The 25515-nt window shown below is 55.9% G+C and overlaps 1 protein-coding gene across 1 annotated transcript; it reads left to right on the top strand.

Moving 5' to 3' along the window:
* The first annotated feature begins 1172 nt into the window (after positions 1–1172).
* SSC5D (scavenger receptor cysteine rich family member with 5 domains) lies at positions 1173–24691 on the top strand. The gene is made up of 14 exons (XM_065898770.1): positions 1173–1197; positions 1647–1673; positions 1993–2301; positions 3010–3129; positions 3321–3434; positions 3784–4092; positions 5686–6003; positions 6253–6429; positions 8967–9284; positions 11482–12054; positions 12137–12451; positions 12609–12776; positions 19431–19595; positions 22872–24691. The coding sequence occupies exons 1-14, from the start codon at positions 1173–1175 to the stop codon at positions 24689–24691; spliced, it is 4758 nt and encodes a 1585-aa protein (XP_065754842.1).
* The last annotated feature ends 824 nt before the right edge of the window (positions 24692–25515 follow it).

Below are 25515 nucleotides of genomic sequence, written 5' to 3'. Positions count from 1 at the left end.
GGGGCCTCTGCAGGGGAGGGTTGTCTGCCTCGAGAGCCCCAGGGGAGGGAGGGGGGTGGTGGGCTCAGTGCTGCCCTCCCGGCCAGCCTCTCCCCGGGAAGGTGAGAGCCCAGAGGGGCAGGCAGACCCATCTGGTTTTTAACACCCGTTTGTTAATAAAGCCTGAAACTGCTGTGCGCCTGTCTCCCTCTCTCTGATGCCTTTTCCAGTCCATCTCCGAGGCCCCCCTTCCGTCTGGCTCCTCCTTCCCCGAGGTTGACATTAATTGTTGGCAGCGGGGGTGCTGGACTCGGGGCAGGGGAGGCAATGAGCTCAAGGCAGCCCTGCTCCCTGCCAGCCCTCTGACTCAGGCTCCCCATTACCGAAGTTTTTCCGCCTCACAGCTGCTTAGTGCAGGAAGAGAGAGAGAGAGAGAGAGAGAGAGAGAGTGAGAGTGTGTGTGGGGGGGGGTGTGTAGTCGCCCTCCCTCACCCAAGCCTTGACCCTTGGTCCCCCAACCCCTGACCCCAGTTTCCTCGGGAGACACGCAAGTTCAACCACGGCTCCCTCAGACAGGAGGTTGGGGACTTTTGCGTGCAGATCCACGGCGGGGGGGGGATGGAGAGAGGAGTTTCTCTGTCTCTTTTCCCAATCCAGGAAGTTCTTCCTGGTGTCTGGCTGCAAGCCCTCTTGCTGCACCGGGAGCCCCAGTTGTGCCAGGTCCCCAACCCCGGCATCTGATGTGAATCCATCCTTGATGCTCTCTGGTCCCAGCACGCTTCCCTGGCTGGACAAGAGAGGAGGCAGATGGATGGGCACCCCACCCGTGCACCCCTGTTCCCCAGCATACGCCCTTGCCTGGATGCTTCCCTGCAGCCTGCTGCCCCCAGGCCGGCTCCCCAGTGGGTGTTTGCAGTTGGACACCCTCCCTGCTGCCTGCCACCGCCCTCCTCCCCAGGCCTCAGTCGCCGGCCAGCCCCCTCCCCGCCCCCCCTCCCATCCCCTGCTGCCTCCTCGGCAGCCTCTCCTCCTCCTGGCAGAGCGTCCAGCCGCTGCCTGCTCCTCCCCAGGTCCCGGGCGCCTCTGGCAGGAGCCTCCCTCTCTCCCTCCCTTCCCCCCTCCTGTGGCCGCTAGCTCCTCCCCTCTCCTGCTCCTCTCCCTGTTCACCCCATCCCCAACCCGACTCTGCAGACATGAGGGTCTTGGCCTGCCTCCTCGGTGAGTGACCCTTCTCCTCGGGGACTCGGGCCTGGGCCCCACCCTCTGACCCCTGAGCTCACCCACTGGAGAGCCTCAGACTTCCGGGGCCTCATCCCTATTGCTTGGGGGATACAGGACATCTGGCCCTCCCTTGCCTGATCCCCCAGGGACCCAGCCTCTGGCACCCCCGTCCTACCCTCTTAGGAGCCCCAGAGACCTACCTCCTACCCCCCCCCACCCCACCAGCCCTGATCCTGTGGGGGGTCACCCATCATTTGACCTTTAGTCAGGCCCCTGGGGGAGTGCAAAGGGCCTGGGCGCCTGCCCTGAGGCATCTGGGGCCCCGCCCACCTCAAGGACCTGAACCTCGCCAGGCCCTCCACCCAGAGTCCTGCTTCCCAGCCGCGGGGTTTCTGGTTCAGAGGCATGAGGCCTCACTCTGTCCACCCCTCCAACCTCCCTTCCAGTGGCTCTGATGGGGATCCAGGCTGTTGGTAAGTGGCCCCAAACACTTCCATCTGGCCTCACTCAGCTGCAGGCCCACCCCGTGCCCAGCCTCACCCTCCAGTGGGACCCTGTTCGCCCCCATCCGCCTGTGACCTCGGGCACCACTTCCCCCAGGACCACCTGGGCGACAGCCTCCTTCTTCCTACGGGGCACCACTGCTCCCCTGGGTACCCAGCAGTTGGGCTCCCCGTTAGCGGCCAGGACACTGGCCTCCCGGTGATGCCCTGCAAGACAGCACCCAGCCCGTACCCTCCCCCTGGCCCCAGGGTCTCCAGGACATCACAGCCTTTCCTCTGTCCTCCCCAGAGTGGCTGCGTCTGGCCGATGGCCCCCACGGGTGCGCGGGCCGCCTGGAGGTGTGGCACGGCGGGCGCTGGGGCACCGTGTGCGACGATGGCTGGGACCTGAGGGATGCTGCTGTGGCCTGCCGCGAGCTGGGCTGTGGGGGCGCGCTGGCTGCCCCTGGAGGCGCCTTCTTCGGGGAGGGCGCGGGGCCCGTGTGGCTGAGCGAGCTGGCCTGCCGGGGCGGTGAGCAGCAGCTGGGCCTCTGCCCCCACCGCGGCTGGAAGGCCCACATCTGCTCCCATGAGGAGGACGCAGGCGTCGTCTGTGCAGGTAAGGGGCCCTCGACCCCCTCCAAGGGACATTGCTTCAGAGACGACCCAGGGACACAAGTCCTCAGTCCAGTAACTCTGAGAATCCAGAAGTCCAGACACCCCACCCCTGACACCCCACCCCTGACACCCCCTGCAAAGCCAGGATTTACCACTACCTTGGAGGGTTCCTGCCTCACTCAGGGCCTGCCCTCTTTATAGCATCTGGGGATCGCATGGCGGGGATATTGAGTAATATCTTCCAAACTGAGAGGGAACTTTGAGACCAATAAACAAGGCAGTAAAGAACAACTCTGAAGTTTACTGTGGGGAACTCATACAGGCAGGATGGATCTGGTGGGCAGCGATCCATTTATTTGCAGCTGTGCTGTGCACCACCGCAAAGGGTGCAGGAAGATTTAAAGGGGCCAACGCTAGAGACAGAATCTGAGTACCAAGGGAGAAGCATGTTTTCCTTCCCCCAGGGGGTCTATGACCATCATTCCTCATGGACCATTAATCCTCTATGTCAACAAAAGGCATCCTTCCTGTTTTCGTATCAGACAAGGCAAGGGTAAAAGCTGATAGGGAACCTCTCTGGCTTGGGCGCGTTCCTGTGAGTGGGACAAAGCTCAGCCATGCAAAGAGGGGAGGGGGTGGGGCCGCAGGCCTGAGATGGGGCTGACAAAACAGAGCCAGTGCGGTCCAGCCACACGCTGCTCTCCCGAAGGTCAGCGTGTGTCGGACTCCAGGGATTGGGACGACTCACCTTCAGTCCTGGATGGGGACCCCTGGCCGGGGCTGTCTGGGGAGCTGAGCCCCGGCTCTGAGGAGGCCCCGGTGATGCCTGGTGAGCCCCCCCCACATGTGCCCCGTCTCCAGCTTCGGCTGTGAGGGAGAAGGGACAGAGAGGCCCGTCTCCTCCACAATCCCGAGGGCCCCCGCCAAGGCCCCCTTCGGACCCCTGGGAACTCTCGGGACTGACCTGCGGCCCCAGGAGGTGCAGCTGCCGATCTCCCTCCCTGCTGTCTCCTCACCCAGCCCCCCGCCCAGCCGGGACCCCCCAGAGCGGCTCCCGGAAGAAGAGCCCCCGGCCGCCCAAGCCCACCAAGTCCACTAGGGCCCCTTTGCTGACTGCCGGAGCCCCCCGTCAGGGTAAGTCCGCGCAGGCCTCCCCTCTGCAACAAATCCGGATGGGGTGAGGCGCTAGGCCCGCTGGACCAAACTGGGACACCCCCCCCCAGGTATGCGGGGGCACTGCATCCCCCGGGGATTCACAGTCAGGCCCAGGCTCCCCACCCGGTCAGGAGACCCGGGTGTCCACTCCCGGGACCCAGGCCCTTGGCCTGCTCAGATCCTGGCTCTCCCCTTAACAGCCGGCTGGCAGGCCCATCTCAGGCCACTGACCGCCCCCCACCCCCACCCCCCCCGCGGCTTGAATCCGCGTATCCCCAGCTGCCTCGCACGAGGCCCCTGACTGCCCCTCTCCCCGCCCGCCCGCCAGAGCGGCTGCGCCTGGTCTCCGGCCCCCACGGGTGCGCCGGCCGCCTGGAGGTGTGGCACGGCGGGCGCTGGGGCACGGTGTGCGACGACGGCTGGGACCTGCGGGACGCCACCGTGGCCTGCCGCGAGCTGGGCTGCGGGGGTGCGCTGGCCGCCCCCGGCGGGGCCCGGTTCGGCCCGGGCGCAGGGCCCGTGTGGATGGACGACGTGGGGTGCGGAGGCGGGGAGCAGGCCCTGCGGGACTGTCCCCGAAGCCCCTGGGGCCGGAGCAACTGTGACCACAGCGAGGACGCAGGACTGGTCTGCACCGGTATGTGCCCGCCTCCCCAGACCCCTCCCCCAGGGCCACGCCCCCTCCCCACTCACCGAGGTCTCAACTTTAAGGAGCTCTCTAATCCCCTTCCCTCCTCCCTTCCTCCCTCCCCTCCCTCCCTCCCCTTTCCCTCCCTTCCTTACTCCCTTCCTCCTTTCCTTCTCTCTCTCCCTCCTTCCTTCTTTTCACACTCATTAAGCCCCATCCACAACGGGCACAGACCCAGTTCTCACTCTCCTGACTTTTAGGAGGCAGGGGTGGCCCACAGGTGTGGGGTAGGAAAGTTCAAGGACTGCACCCACTAGAGGAGCCTGCCCACCTACCTGCACAGGGGGCAGGAAATGTTTCAGTCGGTGGTTGGGAAAGGGGAGAGGGAGCTACAGAGGAAGCTGGGAGCCAGCTCTGGGCCTCACCCCCACCTGCCTGGCCTCCTGGGTGGATGTCCTCGCCCCACCCTTCACGGATGCAAGACAGAAGCTCAGAGATGTAAAGCAGGTGGCCCAGAACTTGACTGCCATGTCTGTCCCACTACACAGATGGATCTGGGTATCTAGCGTGTAGGGTGTGGTGGGGATGGAGACCAAGGGGACACAGGTCGGGGCACAGATTGGTGGACCAGAGGCAGTGATGGTGGTGCCTCCGTGGGAAGCACATGGGGGCAGAAATGGGGCCTCTGAAGCCCAGTTCCCAGGAGGTGAGTTGAGTCTCCAGCGGGAGTAGAAGCTGTTGGGGAGAAGAAGTGAACCCCATTGAGGGGCCCGGGGGCTTGGTATCTTACCAACATCTCTGCTCCTCAGGGCAGCCCCATGAGGGAGCGTGTCACTCACAGCTGGGTGATGCAGGCAGGAGTATCTCACCCTCTCTGGCCTGTCCTTTTCTCTAGACACTGACTGCAGGCTAGAGAGATGGACTCCACACTCCCCAGAGGTGACCCAACTCTCACCCCACAAAGACCCAACAGAAATGTACCCCCAAACCAACAAGAGGTTAACATCTAGACTAGTGGTTCTCAACCGCACTCCCCGGATGATATGGAGACATTTCTGGTTGTCATGACTGTGTGGGGCACTGGGGGTGCTGCCAGCATCTGGGGGTGGAGCCCAGGGATGCTGCTGGACATCCTACTGTGCACAGGATGGCCCCTCACAGCAGAGAATGACCTGACCCCCCGTGTCAGGGATGCTAAGGCTGAGAAGCCCTGCTTTACAGGCTGGAGAAGGCAGCTGGGGAGTGGGGACCTGCCTGGGGAGGTGGGTGGAGGGCATCAGGGCCAGCGTCCTCAGGGCTCATCCCTGGGGAGGCAGGGACATGGGGGGCAGTGGATAGACCAGAGTTGAACTCTTGGAGAGCGACTTCCCAGCTCAGAGTCTTTCCCTCACTTGCAAACTGAAGATGGAATGGCTGCTTTCCAGCCCCATCTTGGGCGTGAAGCGGAACACCACACATAGCCTGTACCTGCTCACCCATCCTAGTCACCTGCATGCATAGCTCAGTACCTGCTCGTCCATCACAGTTTCCTGTGTGTGTGGCCTAAAGCGGCTCATCCGTCACAGTTTCCCGTCTGTCTGTTCTCCCTCTCCCCACGTCCAGGCCCGGCCCCCAGGCTGCGTCTGGCAGACGGCCCCCACGGGTGCGCGGGCCGCCTGGAGGTGTGGCACAGCGGGCGCTGGGGGTCCGTGTGTGACGATGCCTGGGACCTACGGGACGCCGCTGTGGCCTGCCACGAGCTGGGCTGCGGGGGCGCGCTGGCTGCCCCTGGAGGCGCCTTCTTCGGGGAGGGGGCTGGACCCATCCTCCTGGACGATCTTCGCTGTCGGGGAAACGAGACGGCCTTGCACTTCTGCCCTGCGCGGCCCTGGGGCCAGCATGACTGTCATCACCGAGAGGACGCTGGGGCCGTGTGTGACGGTGAGGGGGCCCTGGGGGAGAGGCCAGAGCGGGGGGCCTCGAGTGGAGGGGTGAGAGCTGGGGTGTCTCGTGTGTTTTCCGGAGGTGTACCCCAGGGCCCCGCACTCCCTCCGTCCAGCAGCCCACCTGCCGCATGTCTTGCTCATCGTGAAACCTCAGTCTCCATCGGGGGTCCTGGGGTGGCAGGTGTGGGGAACTGCCTGTAGCACAGCAGTGGGTGGTGGTCACCTCTTCCCTCTCACGCCCCAGGTATGCCTCTGGGATATGTCCCTCCCGTGGCCCCCGCGGTGGGCAGCAACAGCTCCAGGCCCAGGGAAACTGCATCCAGACCCCCGCCCCCCACGGTGAGCCAGGCTGCGCGGATAGCAGGCATTTCACCTCCGCCCGCTTCCCCTGCGGCCCCTCAGGAGCCTGGGCCTGAAGCTGGTGAGTCCCTCCTGCTCCCCGCACCCCAAATGTGGGGCTTAGCTGCTGCTGCTTTTTTTTAAAGATTCTTTTCCCATGTAGGCCATTGCAGAGTACTGAGTAGAGCTCCCTGTGCTATACAGTAGGGCCTTATTACCTCTTTTATATATAGTAGCGTGTATATGTCCATCCCAAGCTCCCGATTTATTTCTCCTTCCCCTTATCCCCTGGTAGCCATGTTTGTTTTCTATATCCGTGACTCTACTTCTGTTTTGTAAATAAGTTCATTTATACCCCCTTTTTTAGATTCCACATATAAGTGATATGATCTGATATTTGTCTTTCTGTGTCTGACTTATTTCACTCAGTATGACAATCTCTAGGTCCATCCGTGTTGCTGCAAACAGCATTATTTTGTTCTTTTTTGTCGCCGAGTAGGGGTTTAGCTTCTGTTTCCTGCCGCTCCGCCACTCCCCACAGCCCCCAAGTGCCTCCTTCACTGCTTCAGAGGTCTCGGGGAGAGGGAAGGGTGGAGGGGAGGAGACGGAGCCCACACTCAGAAGGCCCCTGCTTAGTCTAATGCTCTGCTCCGGCTGTCTTGAAACTCACAGGGCCGCCTCCTTCTCGCAAGTATCGAAAGAACTAGTCAGTGATGTTGTTTTAAAATACAGGCTCTAGGGACTTCCCTGGTGGTCCAGTGGGTAAGACTCTGCGCTTCCACTTCAGGGGGCGCAGGTTGATCCCTGGTTGGGGAACTATGGTCTCGCATGCTGTGTGGTGCGGCCAACAGGTGAGACCACTGTCACTGCAGAGATAGTTGGTTTCTCACAATTCCCAAGAGGAGGGGGCACAGCCCGCACACGACACAGGGCCACACGGGAAGCACCAGGGTCCAGCAGGAGGCAGAGGGAGCGAGGGGCGACGGTGGGAAAAGCCTGGAGTGTGGCTTCATCGGGAGGGATGGACAAGGCAGGGTGAGATGACTCCGGATGGGCTGGTTTGCATCATTTCGGCGGGCTCTGGAGCGTAGGCGCTGCTCCTGGTTGTCGGGTACATGCCCTGGGGTGATGGGGCAGGTGGATGGAGGCCGGGGAGTGTGAGCCTGAGACGAGGTGGTGGGTGAGGGCTCTTGGGTGGGTTGGTTGCATATGAAGGGCACACTCCAGTGGTTTCCTGGGATTCCTGTCTCTGGCAATCCCTCCAGTGTCAGCAAGGCCCCGAGATGTCAAAGCATCAGGTACCGCAAATAAAAAGCCATGATTAATACAGCCATCTCCTCAAGGTTGCCAAAGGCTGAAAAAGTGGGAACTTGATCACTATTGGCTGCTTCCCCTTTTTCTGAATAATAATAATAATAATGATAACAGCTGCCATAGACTCAGCTGTCACTGGCTCACATGACCAGTGCTGTTCCAAGCCCTTTCATCAGGTAAAACTACCAGCCACTGGCAGGGTAGGTACCGTCTGGTTTCCACGTTACAGATGAGGCCACGCAGCTAAAAAGTCTGAAAGCCAGGACTCAAATGAAGGCAACTTGTTCCACAGCCCGCTTTCTTTATTTTTTAAAAATTATGGTAAAATACACACAACGTAAAATTGACCATTTCAACAACTTTTTGTTTTTCTGGCTGTGCCACACGGCATGCGGATCTTACTTCCCCGACCGGGGATCAAATCTGCGCCCCCTGCCGTGGAAGCGCAGAGTCCTAACTATTGGACTGCCAGGAAAGTCCCATTTTAACCATTTTAAAGCATATCGTTTAGTCGTAAAAAATACACTTATGTTGTGCGGCCATCACCATCTCCAGAACCTTTTCATCATCCCGAACAGACACCCCAGACCCACTAAACACTCATACCCTCCCCTCCGTCTCCCCAGCCCCTGGCACACACCATCTGATTTTCTGTCTGTGAATTTGCCAACCAGGCACTGTGTGTAAACGGAATCGTAGAGTACTGGACCGTTTGTGTCTGGCTTATTTCACAGAACATAATGTTCTCCGAGTTCATCCATATGGTGGAGTGTGTGAGAATTTCTTTCTTTGTGACGGCTGAATGGTATTCCATCAATTGGATGGACGACGTTTTGCTCATCCATTCCATTCGTCCATTGATGGACACTCGGGTTGTTTCCACATTATTGCATACAGGTATCTGACTGAATGCCCTTTTTCACCTCATCTTGGGTATATATATCCCTAGGAGTGGAATTTCTGGATCATATGGCAATTCTGAGTTGAGCTTTCCGAGGAACCACCCTTTATCCCTGACTTTTTTTTTTTCTTTTTTTTGGCGTGCCGCGAGGCTGGTGGGATCTTAGTTCCCCAACCGGGGATTGAACCCGGGCCTCGGCAGTGAAAGCACGGAGTCCTAACCACTGGACCGCCAGGGAATTCCCTATCCCTGACTCTTTATTCCTGTGCCTGATGCAGACGATGGCACGGCACAGGCCTGGATAAACACTTGCTGCTGGGAAGGAAGGGTGGATGAATGGAAGGAAGGTGGAGCGGAGGTGGAGGAAGGTCTGACTCGAATTCTTTGGGTCTCTCCCACCCCAGGGTCCCCCCAGCTGCGCCTGGTGGCCGGGCCCAGCAGGTGCTCAGGCCGGCTGGAGGTGTGGCACGGTGGGCGCTGGGGGACCGTGTGTGACGACAGCTGGGACCTGCGGGACTCGGCTGTGGTCTGCCGGGAGCTGGGCTGCGGTGGACCTCGGCAGCCAGACCCTGCTGCCGGCCGCTTCGGCTGGGGCGCCGGCCCCATCTGGCTGGACGATGTGAGGTGTGTGGGGACCGAGGCTTCCCTCGCTGACTGCCCTGCCGCTCCCTGGGGGAAGCACAATTGTGCTCACAACGAGGACGTTGGAGTTACCTGCACTGGTAAGGAGGCCCTGGCCATTCGCTGGCTCCGGGAGGGCTTCCTGGAGGAGGGAACGGGAACTAACATTGGCACTAACATCGATTGAGCGCTCACCTCCTAAGCCCCCGCCCGTGACCGTATTCACACCTCACGATGCGTCCAAATTGGTGGATGTTATGCCCATTTTACTGATGAAGACGCTGAGGCACAGAGAGGTTTCACAGCAGCTAAGCGGCACAGCTGGGATTCTTCCTCCTCTTCTTCCCGCCAAGAATCAAGGAAGTCTCCCACCTAGAGGGAAGCTGAAAAGGAAGAGGAAAGGAAGCAGGCATGGGGCACCGGGAGATGGCAAGAAGCCCGTGTGACGGGAGGGCCACTTGAAGTAGACTCAGGCTTGGCCCGTGTTCATTCATTTGCCGTTATTTATCCAGCGCCAGACACTGAGCTAGGTATTGGGTCCTCAGAATGCAACGAACGCAACCCTGGCCTTCAAGAGGCTCACAGTGCACTGTGAGAAAGAGACGCCCCGACAAATCGCTGCAAACCCGTGTGACACATTATCATTTGGGAGGTCCCCAAGACCACCCTCGGGTTCCATAGTTTTCTAGAAGGCTTCACAACAATCAGAAAAGCTGTCTCGCGGTCCAGTGGTTAAGACTTTGCCTTCCAATGCAGAGGGTGCAGGTTCAATCCCTGGTTGTGGAGCTAAGATCCCACATGCCTCGCAGGCAAAAAACCAAAACATAAAACAGAAGCAATGTTGTAACAAATTCAGTAAAGAATTTTGGGCTTCCCTGGTGGCGCAGTGGTTGAGAGTCCGCCTGCCGACGCAGGGGACGCGGGTTCGTGCCCCGGTCCGGGAAGATCCCACGTGCCGCGGAGCGGCTGGGCCTGTGAGCCGTGGCCGCTGAGCCTGCGCGTCCGGAGCCTGTGCTCTGCAATGGGAGAGGCCACAACAGTGAGAGGCCCGCGTACCGCAAAAAGACTTTTAAAATGGTCCATATCAGGACTTCCCTGGTGGCACAGTGGTTAGGAATCTGCCTGCCAATGCAGGGGACACGGGTTCAATCCCTGGTCCGGGAAGATCCCACATGCTGTGGAGCAGCTAAGCCCGCGCTCCACAACTGCTGAGCCCGCGAGCCACAACTACTGAAGCCCGCACGCCTACAGCCCGTGCTGCGCCAGAAGAGAAGCCACCACAATGAGAAGCCCGCGCACCGCAACGAAGAGTAGCCCCTGCTCACTGCAACTAGAGAAAGCCCGAGCACAGCAACGAAGACCCAACGCAGCCAAAAATTTAAAAAGTCAGTTGAGGGAAGAGGCATGTGGGGCTGGGTCCAGGAGAGACCCTTGTGGAGCTTCCTCACTTAATTCTCCCAGCGACGACGCATGACAACGCACGTGAAGTATTGCCAACCAGGGACGATCTCCCAGCCTTGGCGTCAAAGTGTTTATAGGAGCTCAGTCATGAGATGTGGCTGGTGGCCCACTGGCGCCCCGTTAAGTCACAGTGTTAGCAGAGATGATTTAGGTGGCTCTGGCCCCACAGGGAAACAACACACTCTTACCAGGCAGGACGGTGAAAGGGCTTGGAGCTTCCCCCTTCCCCCCGGCAGCCAGGGGCAAAGGGCCAAACCTTTCTTTGGACAAGATTAACCCTTGTCCTGCATCAGTAACCCTTGGCATCGCCCATGGTGTCTGCCGCCTTCCCCGTGCTGATCAGAAAGACGTAAGGTGAGCCGTGGCAGCTGGGAGGATGGAGTCAACCATTCTGCCTGAAGCTAAGGCACTTTCCCCTTTCCCTCCCCTCCTGAGGGCCACGGGAGCCACAGAAGGGTTTTGAGCTGGGCAGTGGCCTGGTACCACCCTGGTGGGCGGTGAGACTTCCCCCCACACACGGGGTGTGGGGGAAGACCAGTCAGAGGGTACAGGAAGCCAGGCAGTGGCTGGGCAGATGGAGAGGATGGGTCAGTGTGACGGGGTGAAGGGGGGCAGTCACATCATGATTGTAAGTGCCCAGAGGTGGGATGGTGCCGGCTGTGGCTGGCCACCGTATGCCCCAGGTCTGGCACAGGGCCCAGCTTGTAGGAGATGCTTTGTAAACGTCTATGATGTGAATGAATGCATGGGAACTTGGTGGTTGTCTGTAGGGGAGATGAGAGAGAAGGACAATCACGGTGTCTGCTGTCTCCCCTGTCCTCCCCTCCTGTCTGCCAGGGACCCCCGGCCTGGACTCCATCTCAGACCCCTTCAGTTGGAGCTGGATCCCTGGCCTGGGTAGAGATCCAGATGCCTGGCTCCCGGGGGAGCTGGCCACCAAGCCTTCTGCGAGGCGGACCCCCGGCGTTCCTGAGAAAACCACCACCAAGGCCCCAGGGAAGATACCCAAAAGCACAAAGAAGTGGATGACCAAAAACGCAAAGAGGCCGACCACTCAGCCCGCCGTGATATCAACCCCTAAGCACTCCAGGGCCACGGGCACCCAGAGTCCCCCAGAACTGACCTCACTGACCACCACCACTCTGACCACTGAGGCCTCTCGAAGACCGACCTCCGAGTTTACCACCAGGCTGACCACGGAGGACCCTCACAGGCTGACCTCACACACCACCGAAATGCGGACTCCCCGGGTCCCCCGGGAACGGACCTCTAAGACCCTGGCAACACCGACCACCCAGGGCCCCCGAGAACTGACCTCTGAGGCCACCGTGGAGCCATCGGCCGAGATCCCAGGAGTAGGTACTCCAGAGTCCTCCAAAGACCCAGCCCCCTCCCCCACTGGGGCATCAGGTGAGAGGAAGGAACGTGGAGGGTGAGGCTGACCCCTCCTAAACCCTGCTGACCCCTCCTGATCTGGGCTGTCTACCAGCAGGCCTGTTCCGGGTTCGTCTGGCTGATGGGCCCAACCGGTGTGCCGGGCGTCTGGAGGTGTGGCACGCTGGACGCTGGGGGACAGTGTGTGATGACAGCTGGGACCTGCGGGATGGCATGGTGGCCTGCTGGGAGCTGGGCTGCGGAAGGGTTCGGCCCCGAGTGGGCAAAACCCACTACGGCCCTGGCACCGGGCCCATCTGGCTGGATGACGTGGGCTGCAAGGGAAGTGAGGCCTCGCTGAGCGACTGCCCCGCTAGGGCGTGGGGACAGCACAACTGTGACCACGAGGAGGACGTGGGGCTCACCTGCACTGGTACGGCGGGGGGCGGGGGGTCAGTGGCCAAGGAGTCAGGGTGGCATGGGGGTGGGGACCCAGAGTCACTCCAGGAGATTCGGGAAGGGGACTTCGGAGCAACAGCAAGGACCTCTGAGACGGGTCGGGGCTGTCCCCTTCCCCAATTTCTCCCAAGGCTATGCAGATGAGGAAGACTATCCCCCCTGGACCTGGGACCCCACCTCAGGAGAGGACCTGGCCAAGGGGACCACCGCTGCAGCGGTGCCTGCACACACTCTCCCCCGGGGCACAGCTGGGAGCACAGGGGCCCCCTCCCCAACGACGAGGCGCCTTCCAAGCACAGGTGAGGGGCATGGCCGGGGTGGGCAGGGGCCCTCCATAAACCTCTGTGCACCTCCCTGCCGGGCTTCCAGAAAGATCCTCCTAAATGAGCTGGCCTGGGTCTCAGAGACCCCAGACAGGTTTTCCTCGGCTCCAGAGACTCTAAGAACATTCCCTTCTTGGACTCAGCAGTAGCACTGCCCTCCAGAGCCTGAAGGAGACCCCATCCCCACCCCCTGCGGTGCGATTTGCGGGGAATCCGACCAGGCTCAGCAAAGCCCAGCCCACAGTCCTCCTGTAAACCAACCGGGGCCTTGGGAGCCCGTGCCCCTCGATCTGGAGCCTCGACGGAAATCCCCCCAGACCTCACAGCCGAGGCCCACCCTGTCACCACGTTGTCTCCCCACCCCAGCCCCTCAAACCTGTTCTCCCAGCTCACGCTCTGGTCAGGGTCGGGCTATGGCTCAGAGGCGGGGTGGGGACATCCAGGTCGAGGGCTCTGTCCTCAGCCGGACCCCCTTCCTCTGGCCAGTGGGAGCAGCCTCCAGCCCCTCAGCTCTGTCCCTCTCTGCCCCTCCGCCTCTGTCTCGCTGTCACCTGCTTCCCTCCTTCCATCTCTGCTGTCAGGGGCCTTGACCCCCCTCAGATGTTGCCCATTTCTCTACCTTCCTCTGTGTGTGTGTGTGGTGTGTGAGTGTGTGAGATCTCTGTCCTATCCGTGCTCAGGGTCCCTCTTGATCACCCTCTGCTCCTGTTTCTCACATTCTCTCTCTCTCTCTCTTTTTGGCCTCGCCTGTGTGGCACAGGCAATCTTAGTTCCCTGACTAGGGATGAACCCGCGCCCCCTGCAGTGGAAGCGCAGAGTCTTAACCACCAGACCCGCCAGGGAAGTCCCAAAGGAATTTATTTTACTTTTTAATTTTATTTTAAAATTTTTATTTATTTATTTTTCCCTTTCAATTTCTCACCCTCCTCATCTCAAACACTTTTTTTTCCACCGCCCATTTCTTTCTCATCACCTTTCTAATTTTTTTTCTTTCCTTATCAAGTTCATACTCCCGTCATTTCTATTTCTCTATTTCCCCACAGTCAACTTCTCTTTATCTTTTCGCCTCTGCGTCTGGCTCTTTTTTCTTTCATTTTCCATTTCTCATTCCCCCACCCCCAACCCGTATCTATTTCTCACTGTACTTCATGGCCAGTTTCTCTTCATCTCTTCTCCTGTGTCCTCCTCTTTTTATTTACATTTTCAGTTTCTCACGCTCATCGTCTCTGTTTCTCACTATTTTTCACAGTCGGTTTATCTTTTCAGCTCCGAGTCTCTTTTTTCTTTCTCTTTCTCTGCCCCTCCTCGTCTCTATGCCTCGTCAGCCTCTCTCACCATCTTTCTCATTTTTTCTCCAAGTCCACACCCCGTCATCGCTGTTTCTCCGTTTTTCACGGCCAGTTTCTCTTTCTTTCCCTTGAGTCTTCCTTTTTCTTTCACTCTCACCATCGCGCCCTCCGCTCCGTTTCCCGCTCAACCTCCCCCCAACCCAGGGTCGGTTCTCCCCTCAGCTTTTTCTCCGTCTCCTCATCCTTCTCGCTGACTCTCCATCCTACCATTTCCCGCGTGGCGGCTTCTTCCCCCGGCTCTGCCGACCCCATCCCCCCGCGACGACCGCTCTCTCCCCCCAGGTGTCGCCGCTTCTGCTCCATGTCCGCAGGACCCCGCCCCTCGCACCTTTTCCCGCGTTTCCCACACGCTCAACACGCATGCGCACTCCGAGGGCCTCTGCGAGAGGGGCGGGGCCTCGGACGGAGGGGCGGGCAGGGCAGACTTCAATCGCCCCGCGTCGTGTGACGTCACAGACGCGGTGCGCCTCCTGATTGGCCAGCTGGCCCACGCCGCGGCAATAAAAGCGGGTGAAGAGTGCGCTGACCCTACAGGGTGGCGTCTGCCTCGGCCTGGTCTCTTTCCGGCGGGGAGGGTAGGGGGGCGCGGAGCAGGCATTGGAGGTACGGAGATTTGGGGTGTGGGGCACCCGAGCTGTGAGTTAGGGCTCAGTTTCCAGAGGTGATGCTCCTCAGCTGGCAGTGTGGCCAGGTTTTCTGAGCTTTGTTTTCTGCAGCTCGGCGCCACTTCCCTTATCCCGTAGCGCCCCCTCGTGGCGGAGAGGTCCGATGCTGGGCGCGAGGCACAAATAAATACAGAACTAGGAATTGCACGATGGAAATCTCAGGGGTAACGTGTACAACCTTAGTAATGGGAAGACTTGGAGGGAGGTGCGGGGTGGCGTGGGGAGAGGGGAAACGACAGACAGGAATTCCTATCCTCGTTAGCAAGGTGGTCTTGAAAAAAATGACTGCTTCTTTGAACCTCAGTTTCTTCCTCCGGAAAAAACGAAAACCGGAGCTCCAAGGGCCCTGCAAAGAGTCAAGGAGAGCTCACTGTGCCAGGCACGCATGATTCCAACTGGGTGACATAGGTCCTGGTGTTGCCCCTGTGTTTCAGGTGGGGGAAAAATGAGGCTCAGAGAAATTAAACTTTAACTTAGGAGCCATTATTGAGATCCATTTTAAACGATTTCGCGCACAGTTTGCTCGTTGGATTGGAAAAGATTCTGGAATAACTGAAGTCATTGCAAGAGTGAATTCTGTAGTACAGCTCGCTGGGTTCCAGCTGTGGCTGCGCTGGGATTAGAACAACGAGCTGGGTGACCTCAGGTCCCAATCCAATGAGCAAAATGTGTGTGAAATCATTTAAAACCGCAAAACATTGGTCGTTAAAAGTTATTTACCGTAAATGAGCAACAGCTGCAGGATCCCAGGGACGGAGTGATTATTTCTAGCAGAGCAATTGGGAAAGACCTCGCAGAAGAGATGGTGTCATTTTCACCAGCAGACACCAGGAGGAAGGGGATTCTCAGAGGAGCAGAGGCTGGAGTTGAGAAAATTGCCTTGCCTGTTTAGGGCACGTTGTCTCTGCTAGACTTTTAGCTGTCTTGTATTTGGCTATGTCAGTTTCTGTTGTTGCCATAACACGGCCACACATTAGGGGCTTAGACAACACAAGTTTATTATTTTGCTGGTCTGGAGGTCAGAAGTCCCACATGGGTATCACCGGCTAGAATCAAAGTGTCAGCAGGGCAGGGCTGTGTTCCTTCTGAGGCTTGAGGGGAGGATCGTTCCCATGCCTTTTCTAGCTTCTAGTGGCCCCTCCATTCCTTAGCGCATGGCCCCTTCCTCCATTTTCAAAGCCAGCAATGCTGCATCTATCTCTCTGGTCCTTCTTTTGTCTTTACATCTTTGTCACTACAGCCAGGTTAGATTCTCTCATTTTAAGGATTTGTGTGATTAGATTGGGTCCACTTGGATTAACATAGGATAATCTCTTCATTTCAAGTTCTGGACCCATAATCATATCTGCAAAGTCCCTTTTGCCAGGAAAGGTAACATATTCACAGGTTCTGGGGATTAGGGCTTGGACATCTTTGGGGAGCGTCATTCTGTCTACCCCGGGATCTATGTTGTAGAGACTTAGTAGAGACTTTTTACATACTTGTTGAATGAGTGAATGAATGAATGAACCAGTGAGAGACCGCTGTGTAAGTCTAGAGAGAGTGAACAGGAGATGAAGCTGGAAGCTTATGAAGGTTGAATTCTCACTTTCCATTTCACTGAAGCAAAATTTCTTGAGGCTTCCTGGATGATGGAATTTGGAGACGCAGACATTAATTCATGTCTGAAATGTTTGCTGTGTGGCAGGCATGAGTACTAACCCCTGGGAACATAGCAGTGATGAGCACAGCAAGGGAGGGGGAAGGGAGGGCTAAGTGTTATAATTTAAAATAGGATGATCAAGAGATGACTTACTAAGAAAGTGCCATTTAAGTGACAGCCTCAAGAAGGAGAGGGGGGAAGCCATGCAGATATCTGTTTGGAGAGTGTTCTGTAGAGAGCGGACAGCACATGCAAAGGCCCTGAGATGGGGGTGTGCTTAGCTGGTTCAAGAAACAGCAGTAAGGTCAGTGGGGCGGAAGTGAAGTGGTTGATGGGGATGATGGCAGGAGGTGAGGTCTGTGGTCCATTGTAAAGACATCTGCTGTGATGGGGAGCCTGGAGGGAGCTAAAGGAGCCTTCCAGACAGAGGGAGCAGCATGTGCAAAGGCCCTGTGGTGGGACCTTGGGAGACCGGCAAGAATGCTGGCCTGGCAGGAGTGGAGTGAGCCAGGCAGGGGGAGAGTGATTGGGGATGAGGCCAGTGTCTGGGTTTTATTCTATGTGCAGAAACCCTTGGCATTTTAAGCACTTGACGTTGTGGAGGATGTGATCACATGTGTATTTTCTTTCTTTTTTTGGGGGGTGGGGGGGCGCGCCTTGTGGCATGTGGGATCTTTGTTCTCTGACCAGGGATCACACCCATGCCCCCTGCAGTGGAAGAGCAAAGTCCTAACCACTGGACCGCCAGGGAAGTCCCCCACATGTGTATTTTCAAAGCAGTCGCTCAGGATGCCGCAGGGGGGTGGATGTAGGTGTAAGAGTGGGGGATGCCTCAACCAGGGTGGCAGTGGAGACTGAGAGAAGTGCAGGTGTTCAAGCTACATCCCGGGGGTTGAGCTGGTAGGTTCGGGTGATGCGTTGGGTGCGAGGGTTGAGGAGAGAGAGTGAGGTAGGGGATGGGGACCCGCCTTTTACTGGACTAGGGAACGCTGCGGGGTGGGTGCGCAGGATCCAGAGTGGGGATATTAAGAGCTCCATTAGTGATGCGTTCGACACACCCAAGTGGAGATACGAAATATGCGATATGCAATCCTGGAGCTCCAAGGAGTGCCTGGGAGGAGGGAATTTGCAGCTGCGGGAATGGACGAGGCTATGCAGATGGACGGCCATGTCTAATGGAGTTTCCACACCCAGTGGGGAGGTGGGATGACTCCCACATGCCGCGGAGCGGCTGGGCCCGTGAGCCATGGCCGCTGAGCCTGCGCATCCGGAGCCTGTGCTCCGCAACGGGAGAGGCCACAACAGTGAGAGGCCCGCGTACCGCAAAAAAAAAAAAAAAAAAAAAATGAAAATGCCAGATTACATTTAGAGGTTGCGTGGTAATAAGAGCATCAATAATAGCTGATATTCATTGAATAATCTCCGTGTGCCAGGCACCATCTAAGTGCATCCCATGTTTGTTTGGTTTTTTTTGGCGGCCGCATCGTGTGGCCTGTGGGATCTTAGTTCCCCGACCAGGGATCGGACCCAGGCCCCCTGCAGTGAAAGTGCAGAGTCCTAACCACTAGACCACCAGGGAAGTCCCCAAAGTGCATCCCATGGTTTAACTCACCTCCTCCACGTGGAACATTATGAGATGAGTATTATCCTTGTCCCCATTTTACAGGTAGGGAAATTGAGGTCCAGAGAGGTCAGGACAGCGAAGGGCAGAGCTTGGATTCAGACTGCAGAATTCACACTCATAACCACTCCAGCCACAGAGACTGGGAAGAAACCTGTGATAGAATTAGCTCTGAAGAACCCAGGAAGCATAGAGCAGGGTGTAACTTCCTCAAGGGGAAGCAGGGAGTGACCTTGGAATCAAATTCTAAATAAAAGCTCAACAGGGAAGGAGTGAGGTGAGACCCAGGAGATCTACCCCCAAAAGGAAGAGGTTGCCGCTCAGAAGCAGATAGACCTGCTGGGTCTGAAACCCAGTGCTGCTCCTTAGCTGTGTGACCTTCGGAAAATTCCTTGCCCTCTCTGGGCTTCAGTTTGGTCATCTGTAGGGAAACTGCAGCTTCTTTGCCCACCAGCTCCCCATGAGATTGCCAAAAATTTTAAATGTCTCTCAGCGGCAAGGATGAGGGATAAAGGTGGGCAGTTTGACAACATCTAGAGAGATGCCTTCCGCACGGCAGTCCCACAATTAGGTGTTGAGCAATTCCCACTCATGAAGAATCCACTGCAGCAAAACACTGGCCACAACCGAACCGCCCGTCCACAGGGGCATAAATAAATCGGCAGTTGTGTGTTCATACAATAGAATATTACACAAGGTTAAAAAAAAGAAGGAAGTAGAGTTATATGCATTTAACTGAAAGGACAGCTTATCACTTGCCAGCCCTGTGACCCCATGGAGTAGGTGCCATCACGATACCCATCGTACAGGTGAGGAAACAGAGTCGTGGAGAAGTGAAGTGACTTGCTCAGACAGCTAGGAAGGAACGCAGCCAAAAAGCAGGCTGTGAGAAGGTGTTTGCTGTATATATGTATATGTGCAGTCTTTCTAGTTGTAGGAAGCTAACACATGCGGAAACAATATAGCATTAGGGAGTCCCACCTGTATAGCTAAGGTGTAAAGGCATGCCTGGGAACTATTAACTAAAGGCTTCTCTGACAAAGGGAAGGGATGTGATTGGGCCTCGCAAGGGCTGTAACTCTGCAATGCTGCTTCCTTTTTTTCGATGTATATTTTAATTAAAAAATCGCATCGATCACACACTAATGGATCACGAATGAGAATGTGACCATATCTTAGAGCACATTTTGAATACACACGGACCCAGGGAGTATGCCTGCACTTGGTGGGCTGACATTTGAACAGGAAGACAGCTTCAATTTGTGTTCTTGATGGAGTCCTCCTAAAACCCAGCATCTTGGAAAGAAATCTTCACAACACTGTTATTACTCAGTTCTCCCCATATCTCTCAAGGTGGCGAGGATGGTTATGAGCCTTCCTGGACATGGGCTACACCTTCAGGAGAGGGCCCAGCCAAGGGGACCCCCACCGCAGGCATACCTGGACCCTCTGGCACCGCTGGCACCATCAGGAGCCCAGGCCATCCCTCTCTAGCTCCAAGGGTCCGTGGGGATACAGGTGAGGCATGTGGCTGGGGCGAGGGGGCCAGGGTGTTTGTGTGGTGGGATGGAGAGGTGGACTCCAGATCTCCCCATGGTGACCCAACTCTCACCCTAGAAAGACCAGGCAGAAATATATCCTGAGACAAGGGGTTATTATCTATACCAGTGGTCTTCAACTGGGGGCAACTGGCAACATCTGAAGACATTTTGGGTTGTCATGACTGGGAGCAGGGAGGCTACTGGTACCTGGTGGGTAGAGGCCAGGGATGTTGTTACACATCCTCTGGTGCACAAGGTATCCCCCACAGCAAAGAATCATCCAGCCCCGGATGTCAACAGTGCCAAGGGTGAGAAACCCTAACCTATACCATGTAAGTCACTCTGACAAATAAGAAAATGATAGGAAATCCTATAAGAGAATGGGCAAAAGATACAAACAGGTGATTTGCAGAAGACGAAGCCCAAATGCCCAGCGAGTATATCTGGAAGTGCTCACATTCATCATGAATCAGAAAATTCAAATTAAAACAATGACGAGCATGGAAAAAAATTTGAAAGGTAGATAATACCAAGTGTAGGTGAGGGTGTGGGGAGACAGGCATCCCCACTGACTGTAGCAATTCGATAAACACAACCTAGTGGTGTTTAGTGAAATTAAATATGATTATACGTTATTACCCAGCAATCCTGCTCCTAGATCTATATTCCAGAGAAATTCTTGCACAGGCTTATAAGGGAATATGTGTGAGGATGTATTAGGGAATTGGAGGCAAGTTAAGTGTCCAACAGCAGGGTAACAAGGAAGAGAAATGCAATGGTTACACGTGATGGAATTTTATGCAGTAGCTAAAGCAATGACGAGCTATATACACAGCAACATGGATAGGTATGAAAAACATAATACTGAGGGGAAGGTCAAACAGAATGAGATTTCCAGCAGAATGTTATTTGCAGAAATTAAAAGCACAAACACAAAAATACACATACACTTATATATTAACATAAACACATCTATGCATTCCGTATTGTTTAAGATCACACATATGTTTAAGGCCATATGTGAAACACACTAGAGTGGAGGTACCTATGGGAGAGGACGAGGGGATGGAGATTGGGGTTAAAGAGGAGAAAAAGTAAAATAAAACGAGAAGACATCGCAGAGACTATTAATGACAACGTACAGTGGGGTATGAGTAGCTTAGCTCTCTGCACCTTGGGTCTGAAAAATTAAAAATCAGTACCACTCTAGGTTACTGAGTCCCTGTTCTATCGCACTAAGCTGAGATTCTTGAAATAATAACTAGGCACAGTTAACATTTATCAAGCAATATACCATGTGTCAGGCACTATTTTATGCACTTTATATGTATCATGCTTTAACATATTTATATGTGTTAATCCTCGTAGCAGCCACATGAGCCCTACATGAATGATGTAAGTGCTATAATTGTTCCCATTTCACTGATAAGAGAAACTGAGGCACAGACATCAGTGACTATGGCAGTATAAATAATCATGAGAACGCTTATCATGCGCTAGGCATTGTGTAAGTGCTCTGAATCCTTATGATTACTCTACAAGGGAGGTATGTGGATATCTACGGTTTACAAATGGGGAAGAAACTGAGATTCAAGGCAGGTAAGTAACTTGCCCATGATTACCCAGCTAGGAAGTAATGGAGCTGGGGTTTAAATCCAGGCAGCCTGGCTGGAGGCCAAGCCCTTTACTTAACTGCTCCTCTGACCCTGCAGGGGGACACGACGCACCTCAAAGACCCTGCAGAAAAGCGGAATTTTGTTGAGCTGTGCTGTTCAATATGGTAGCTACTGACACAGGTGGCTATTTAAATTTAAGTGAATCAAAAATTTGAAAAAGGAAGGACCTACTGTATAGTACATGGAATATACTCAATATTTTATAATAATCTATAAGGGAAAAGAGTCTGAAACAGAATATGTATATATGTGTGTGTATGTATATATATCTGAATCACTCAGCTGTACACCTGAAACTAACACAACATTGTAAATCAACTATACTTCAATTTAAAAAATTTAAAAAAAGAAATCCATTCAAAGGTAGAAAAAAGAAAATTGAAAAAGGAAACATTCATTCCTTAGTTGAACTAGCTACATTTCGACTGCTCAGAAGCCACAGGTGACCAGTGGCTACCATATTGGACAGCACGGAACATTTCCATGACTGAGAAAGTGACACTTAATGGCCTAGACTCTGTATGTAAAGGACTTGGGTTCAGATCTTGTCCCTGCAACTTTCAAACTGTGTGTGACCTCGGGCAAGTTACGTACCCTCTTGGCCTTATTTCTCTCATCTGTAAAAAGAGCTTAAAATTCACATTTACCTGGAAGCAGGGCCTGGAAGAGGGTAAGCCTTCTCATTTTACTCGGGCCTAAAATTTGGGGGCATTCCAAACACTTAGTAATGAAGATAAATAAGATCTTAATACCATAGGTTAAAAAACAAATGAGGGCTTCCCTGGTGGCGCAGTGGTTGAGAGTCCGCCTGCCGATGCAGGGGACACGGGTTCGTGCCCCAGTCCGGGAGGATCCCACATGCCGCGGAGCGGCTGGGCCCGTGAGCCATGGCCACTGGGCCTGAGCGTCCGGAGCCTGTGCTCCGCAACGGGAGAGGCCACAACAGTGAGAGGCCCGTTTACCGCAAAAAAAAAAAAAAAAACAAAAAAAACAAATGAATGCAAAAACAATCCACGATGAACTAAATAAAATTTTAACTAAAGTCAGGATCTGACCTACCTCACCAGGATCTGACAGAGCCAATTTTCGGGGGGATTCCAGTGAGGTAGGTCGGATCCTGTCTTGGATTAAAATTTTGACTTTTTGTTCATTGTAGATCTTTTGTATTAATTTTGATTGTTTAAAAATATGGCGTAAAGAGATTTGTCTTGATTACTGAGATTACCCTTCAGATTCCCCCTCATGCTATGCACCGTCTCCCACTCCGCTCCCCCTCTTTATCTCCCTTCATCCCATCTCTGCCTTTCGGCCCCCTCTTGCATCCCAGGTACCCCTCCACATCCCACCTCCCCCCTGCCGCCCATCTCCGCATCTCCCAGACGGGAGGACGCCAGGTGGCGCCTGGAGACATGGAGGAAGCGTGGAGGTGGGTCACTAGGGCGGATGAAGTCTGCCGGCGACCCATGACGTCACAAAGCTTTCTGCCTTCCCATTGTTCAGCCCACCCCTAGGAGGCGGACCATGCCGCGGGGTGGGCGGAGCAGACTGACCTCCGCCGGCCGTCTTTCCTCCAACAGGTTCACTGAGGAAACTGTGGCCCGGGCGACGGCTGCGGCCCACAGCGGCCAGGACTGCGCCCCCCACCACTTCCCCAGCTCCCTCCGCCTCGCCGGGGCCCCCGGGCCCTGTCCTGACCTCTGACTCCGCGCCGCAGCTCATCCCCACAGCAGCTTCAACGCCGGAGGTGACCTCTGACCCTCCCGCCACTTTGCCGCCCAGCCCAGACCCGGCCTCCTGGATGAACTCTCACCGCACCTTGACAACCCCTGGCCTTACCTTGTCCACCCCTGATGCCACCGTGTTTCCAGCGCTGACCCCTGGGCTGTCACCCACTCCACCACCCACCATGCCCAAAGAACTGACCTCTGATCCCTCTGCACCGGCGGTGGTGACCCGCCTTTCCCCTACCTCAGAGCTGACACCAGAGTCTGACACAACCCCAGTCTGGGACACATCTCCATACCCCAACACAACTCCAGAACCTTCTAGTTTCCCAGACCCTTCCACAAGTCCTCACCCCACTACCATCCCTCACTCCACCATGACCTCTCACCCTACCACCTCTCACCCCACTACCACCCTTTACCCCACCACGACCCCTCACTCCAAGACCTCTCAGCCCACCACAACCCCTTATCCCACCATGACCTCTCACCCCACTGCCACCCCTTACCCCACCCCCACCCCTCACTCTACCACAACCCCTCACCCCACCACGACCCCTCCTCCCATCACCACTGCTCAACCTATCACAACCCCTTACTCAACCACGACCCCTCAACCCCCCAAGACCCCTCATCCCACCACGACCTCTCACCCCACCACAGCCCCTTATCCCACCATGACCTCTCACACCACCGCTACCCCTTACCCCACCCCCACCCCTCACTCTACCTCAACCCCTCACCCCACCACAGCCCCTCCTCCCATCACCAGTGCTCAACCTATCACAACCCCTTACCCAACCACAACCCCTCACCCCACCACGACCCCTCAACCCACCACAACCCCTCCTCCCATCACCAGTGCTCAACCCATCACAACACCTTACCCTGCCACGACCCCTCACCTCACCACCACTGCTTACCCCACCATGACTCCTCACCCCACCTCAACCCCTACGGTCACTGCCAGGTCCCTTCTAACTTCCTTGGGAACAGAACTTCCCTTTCCCTCTTCAGCATCCACAGTCAAGCCCAGCCCACACCCCCGGTTGACCTTCACGGGGGCCCCTCACCCCTCCACGTCCCAGATGTGGAGCCTAGAGCCCTGTCCAGCAACAGAGTCCAGCCCCTGCAGGCCCTCTCCAGCCCCCAGCATAGACACACCGTCCCCTGAGAACTTCAAACCACCCACAAGCCAGAGCCCCAAAGTAACCTCTCCACCCACCCAGACTCCACACACAGCCTCTGACCCCACTGTGACCCCTGACCTCCACCTGTCCCCTACGGCCCCCACCTTGGATCAACCTCCCCCTGACCGCCTCAGCCTAGGGCCAACTCCTGGTCAGAGCCCAGGCCCCCTTGGCCCATGTGAAGCCCCAGTGCCACCTGTAAGGGTCATGGCTTGTGACCCGCCTGCCCTGGTAGAGCTGGTGGCCGCTGTGAGGGATGTGGGTAGCCAGCTACAGAGGCTGACACAGGCTCTGGAGCGGGACCAGCGGGAGCGCCACGCCCTGGGACTGGGGTTGACCCAGCTGGTGGAGGCTGCCCAGGGTCTGGGGCAGCTGGGTGAGGTTGTAAAGAGACTGGCAGAGGTGGCCTGGCCCCCCAGCACACCTGCACCAACCACTACTACCCCAGAGGAGGAAGAGAGGCCTCTGCGGGGAGATGTGTGACCTCATCTGGGGTCTGAGGGACTTAAGACACTCCCAAACCCAAATAGGAAAACCAAAGTATCTAATTAAAAACAAAATGTGAGTGATGTTTCTGGGGGACTAGAGGAGGTGTGAATACAACAGGCACCATGTGAGGTGGTGAGGCTGGTGAGGACGACGGTGATAGTGGTGATGAGGATGGTGGTGGCGATGATGGTGAAGGTGAGAATGGATGGTTATGATGATACTGGTGATGGTGATGCCTATCCTGCTGGTAATGTGACAGTAATGGTGAAGGTGATGATAATGATTGTGATGGTGGTGATAATGGTGGCGGTGATGGGGATGGCGGTGATGGAGATGATGGTGGAGATGATGATGGAGATGATGGTCACGAAGATCATGGTAATGACTGTTGTAATGATGGTGACGATGATAATGGTGATGGTGGCAGTGACGATGGCCATGATGAAGCCCCACGAGGGCAGAAATCTTTGTCTTGTTCACAGACGTATGCCCAGCTCCTAGAACAGAACCTGACACCGAGTGCACCCTCCATTAATATTTTTTGAATGACGAGCGCGTGATAATAATAACTAGTGTTCACTGGGCACCTCCTATGGGTCAGGCTCTGTTCTGAGGGCTTTGCGTGTGTGACGTCATTTTACCTTCATGAACACCCACTGAGGAGGGTACTTTGCCACAGCTCAGCAGGGGCAGGGTGAACTTTGGAGCCTAAATGCCTGAGTTTGAGCCTTTGAGGGCATGACCCTGCGCCAGTTACTTAACTTCTTGGTCTGAGTTTCCCCATCTCTAAAAGGGAAAATAGTAATAGTACGCACCTC

Source organism: Phocoena phocoena, chromosome 20 (assembly GCF_963924675.1).
Source record: "Phocoena phocoena chromosome 20, mPhoPho1.1, whole genome shotgun sequence".
In the NCBI taxonomy this organism is placed as follows: domain Eukaryota; kingdom Metazoa; phylum Chordata; class Mammalia; order Artiodactyla; family Phocoenidae; genus Phocoena; species Phocoena phocoena.
Note: the sequence above shows the minus strand (reverse complement) of the source record. Positions and strands in the feature narration are given on the sequence as shown.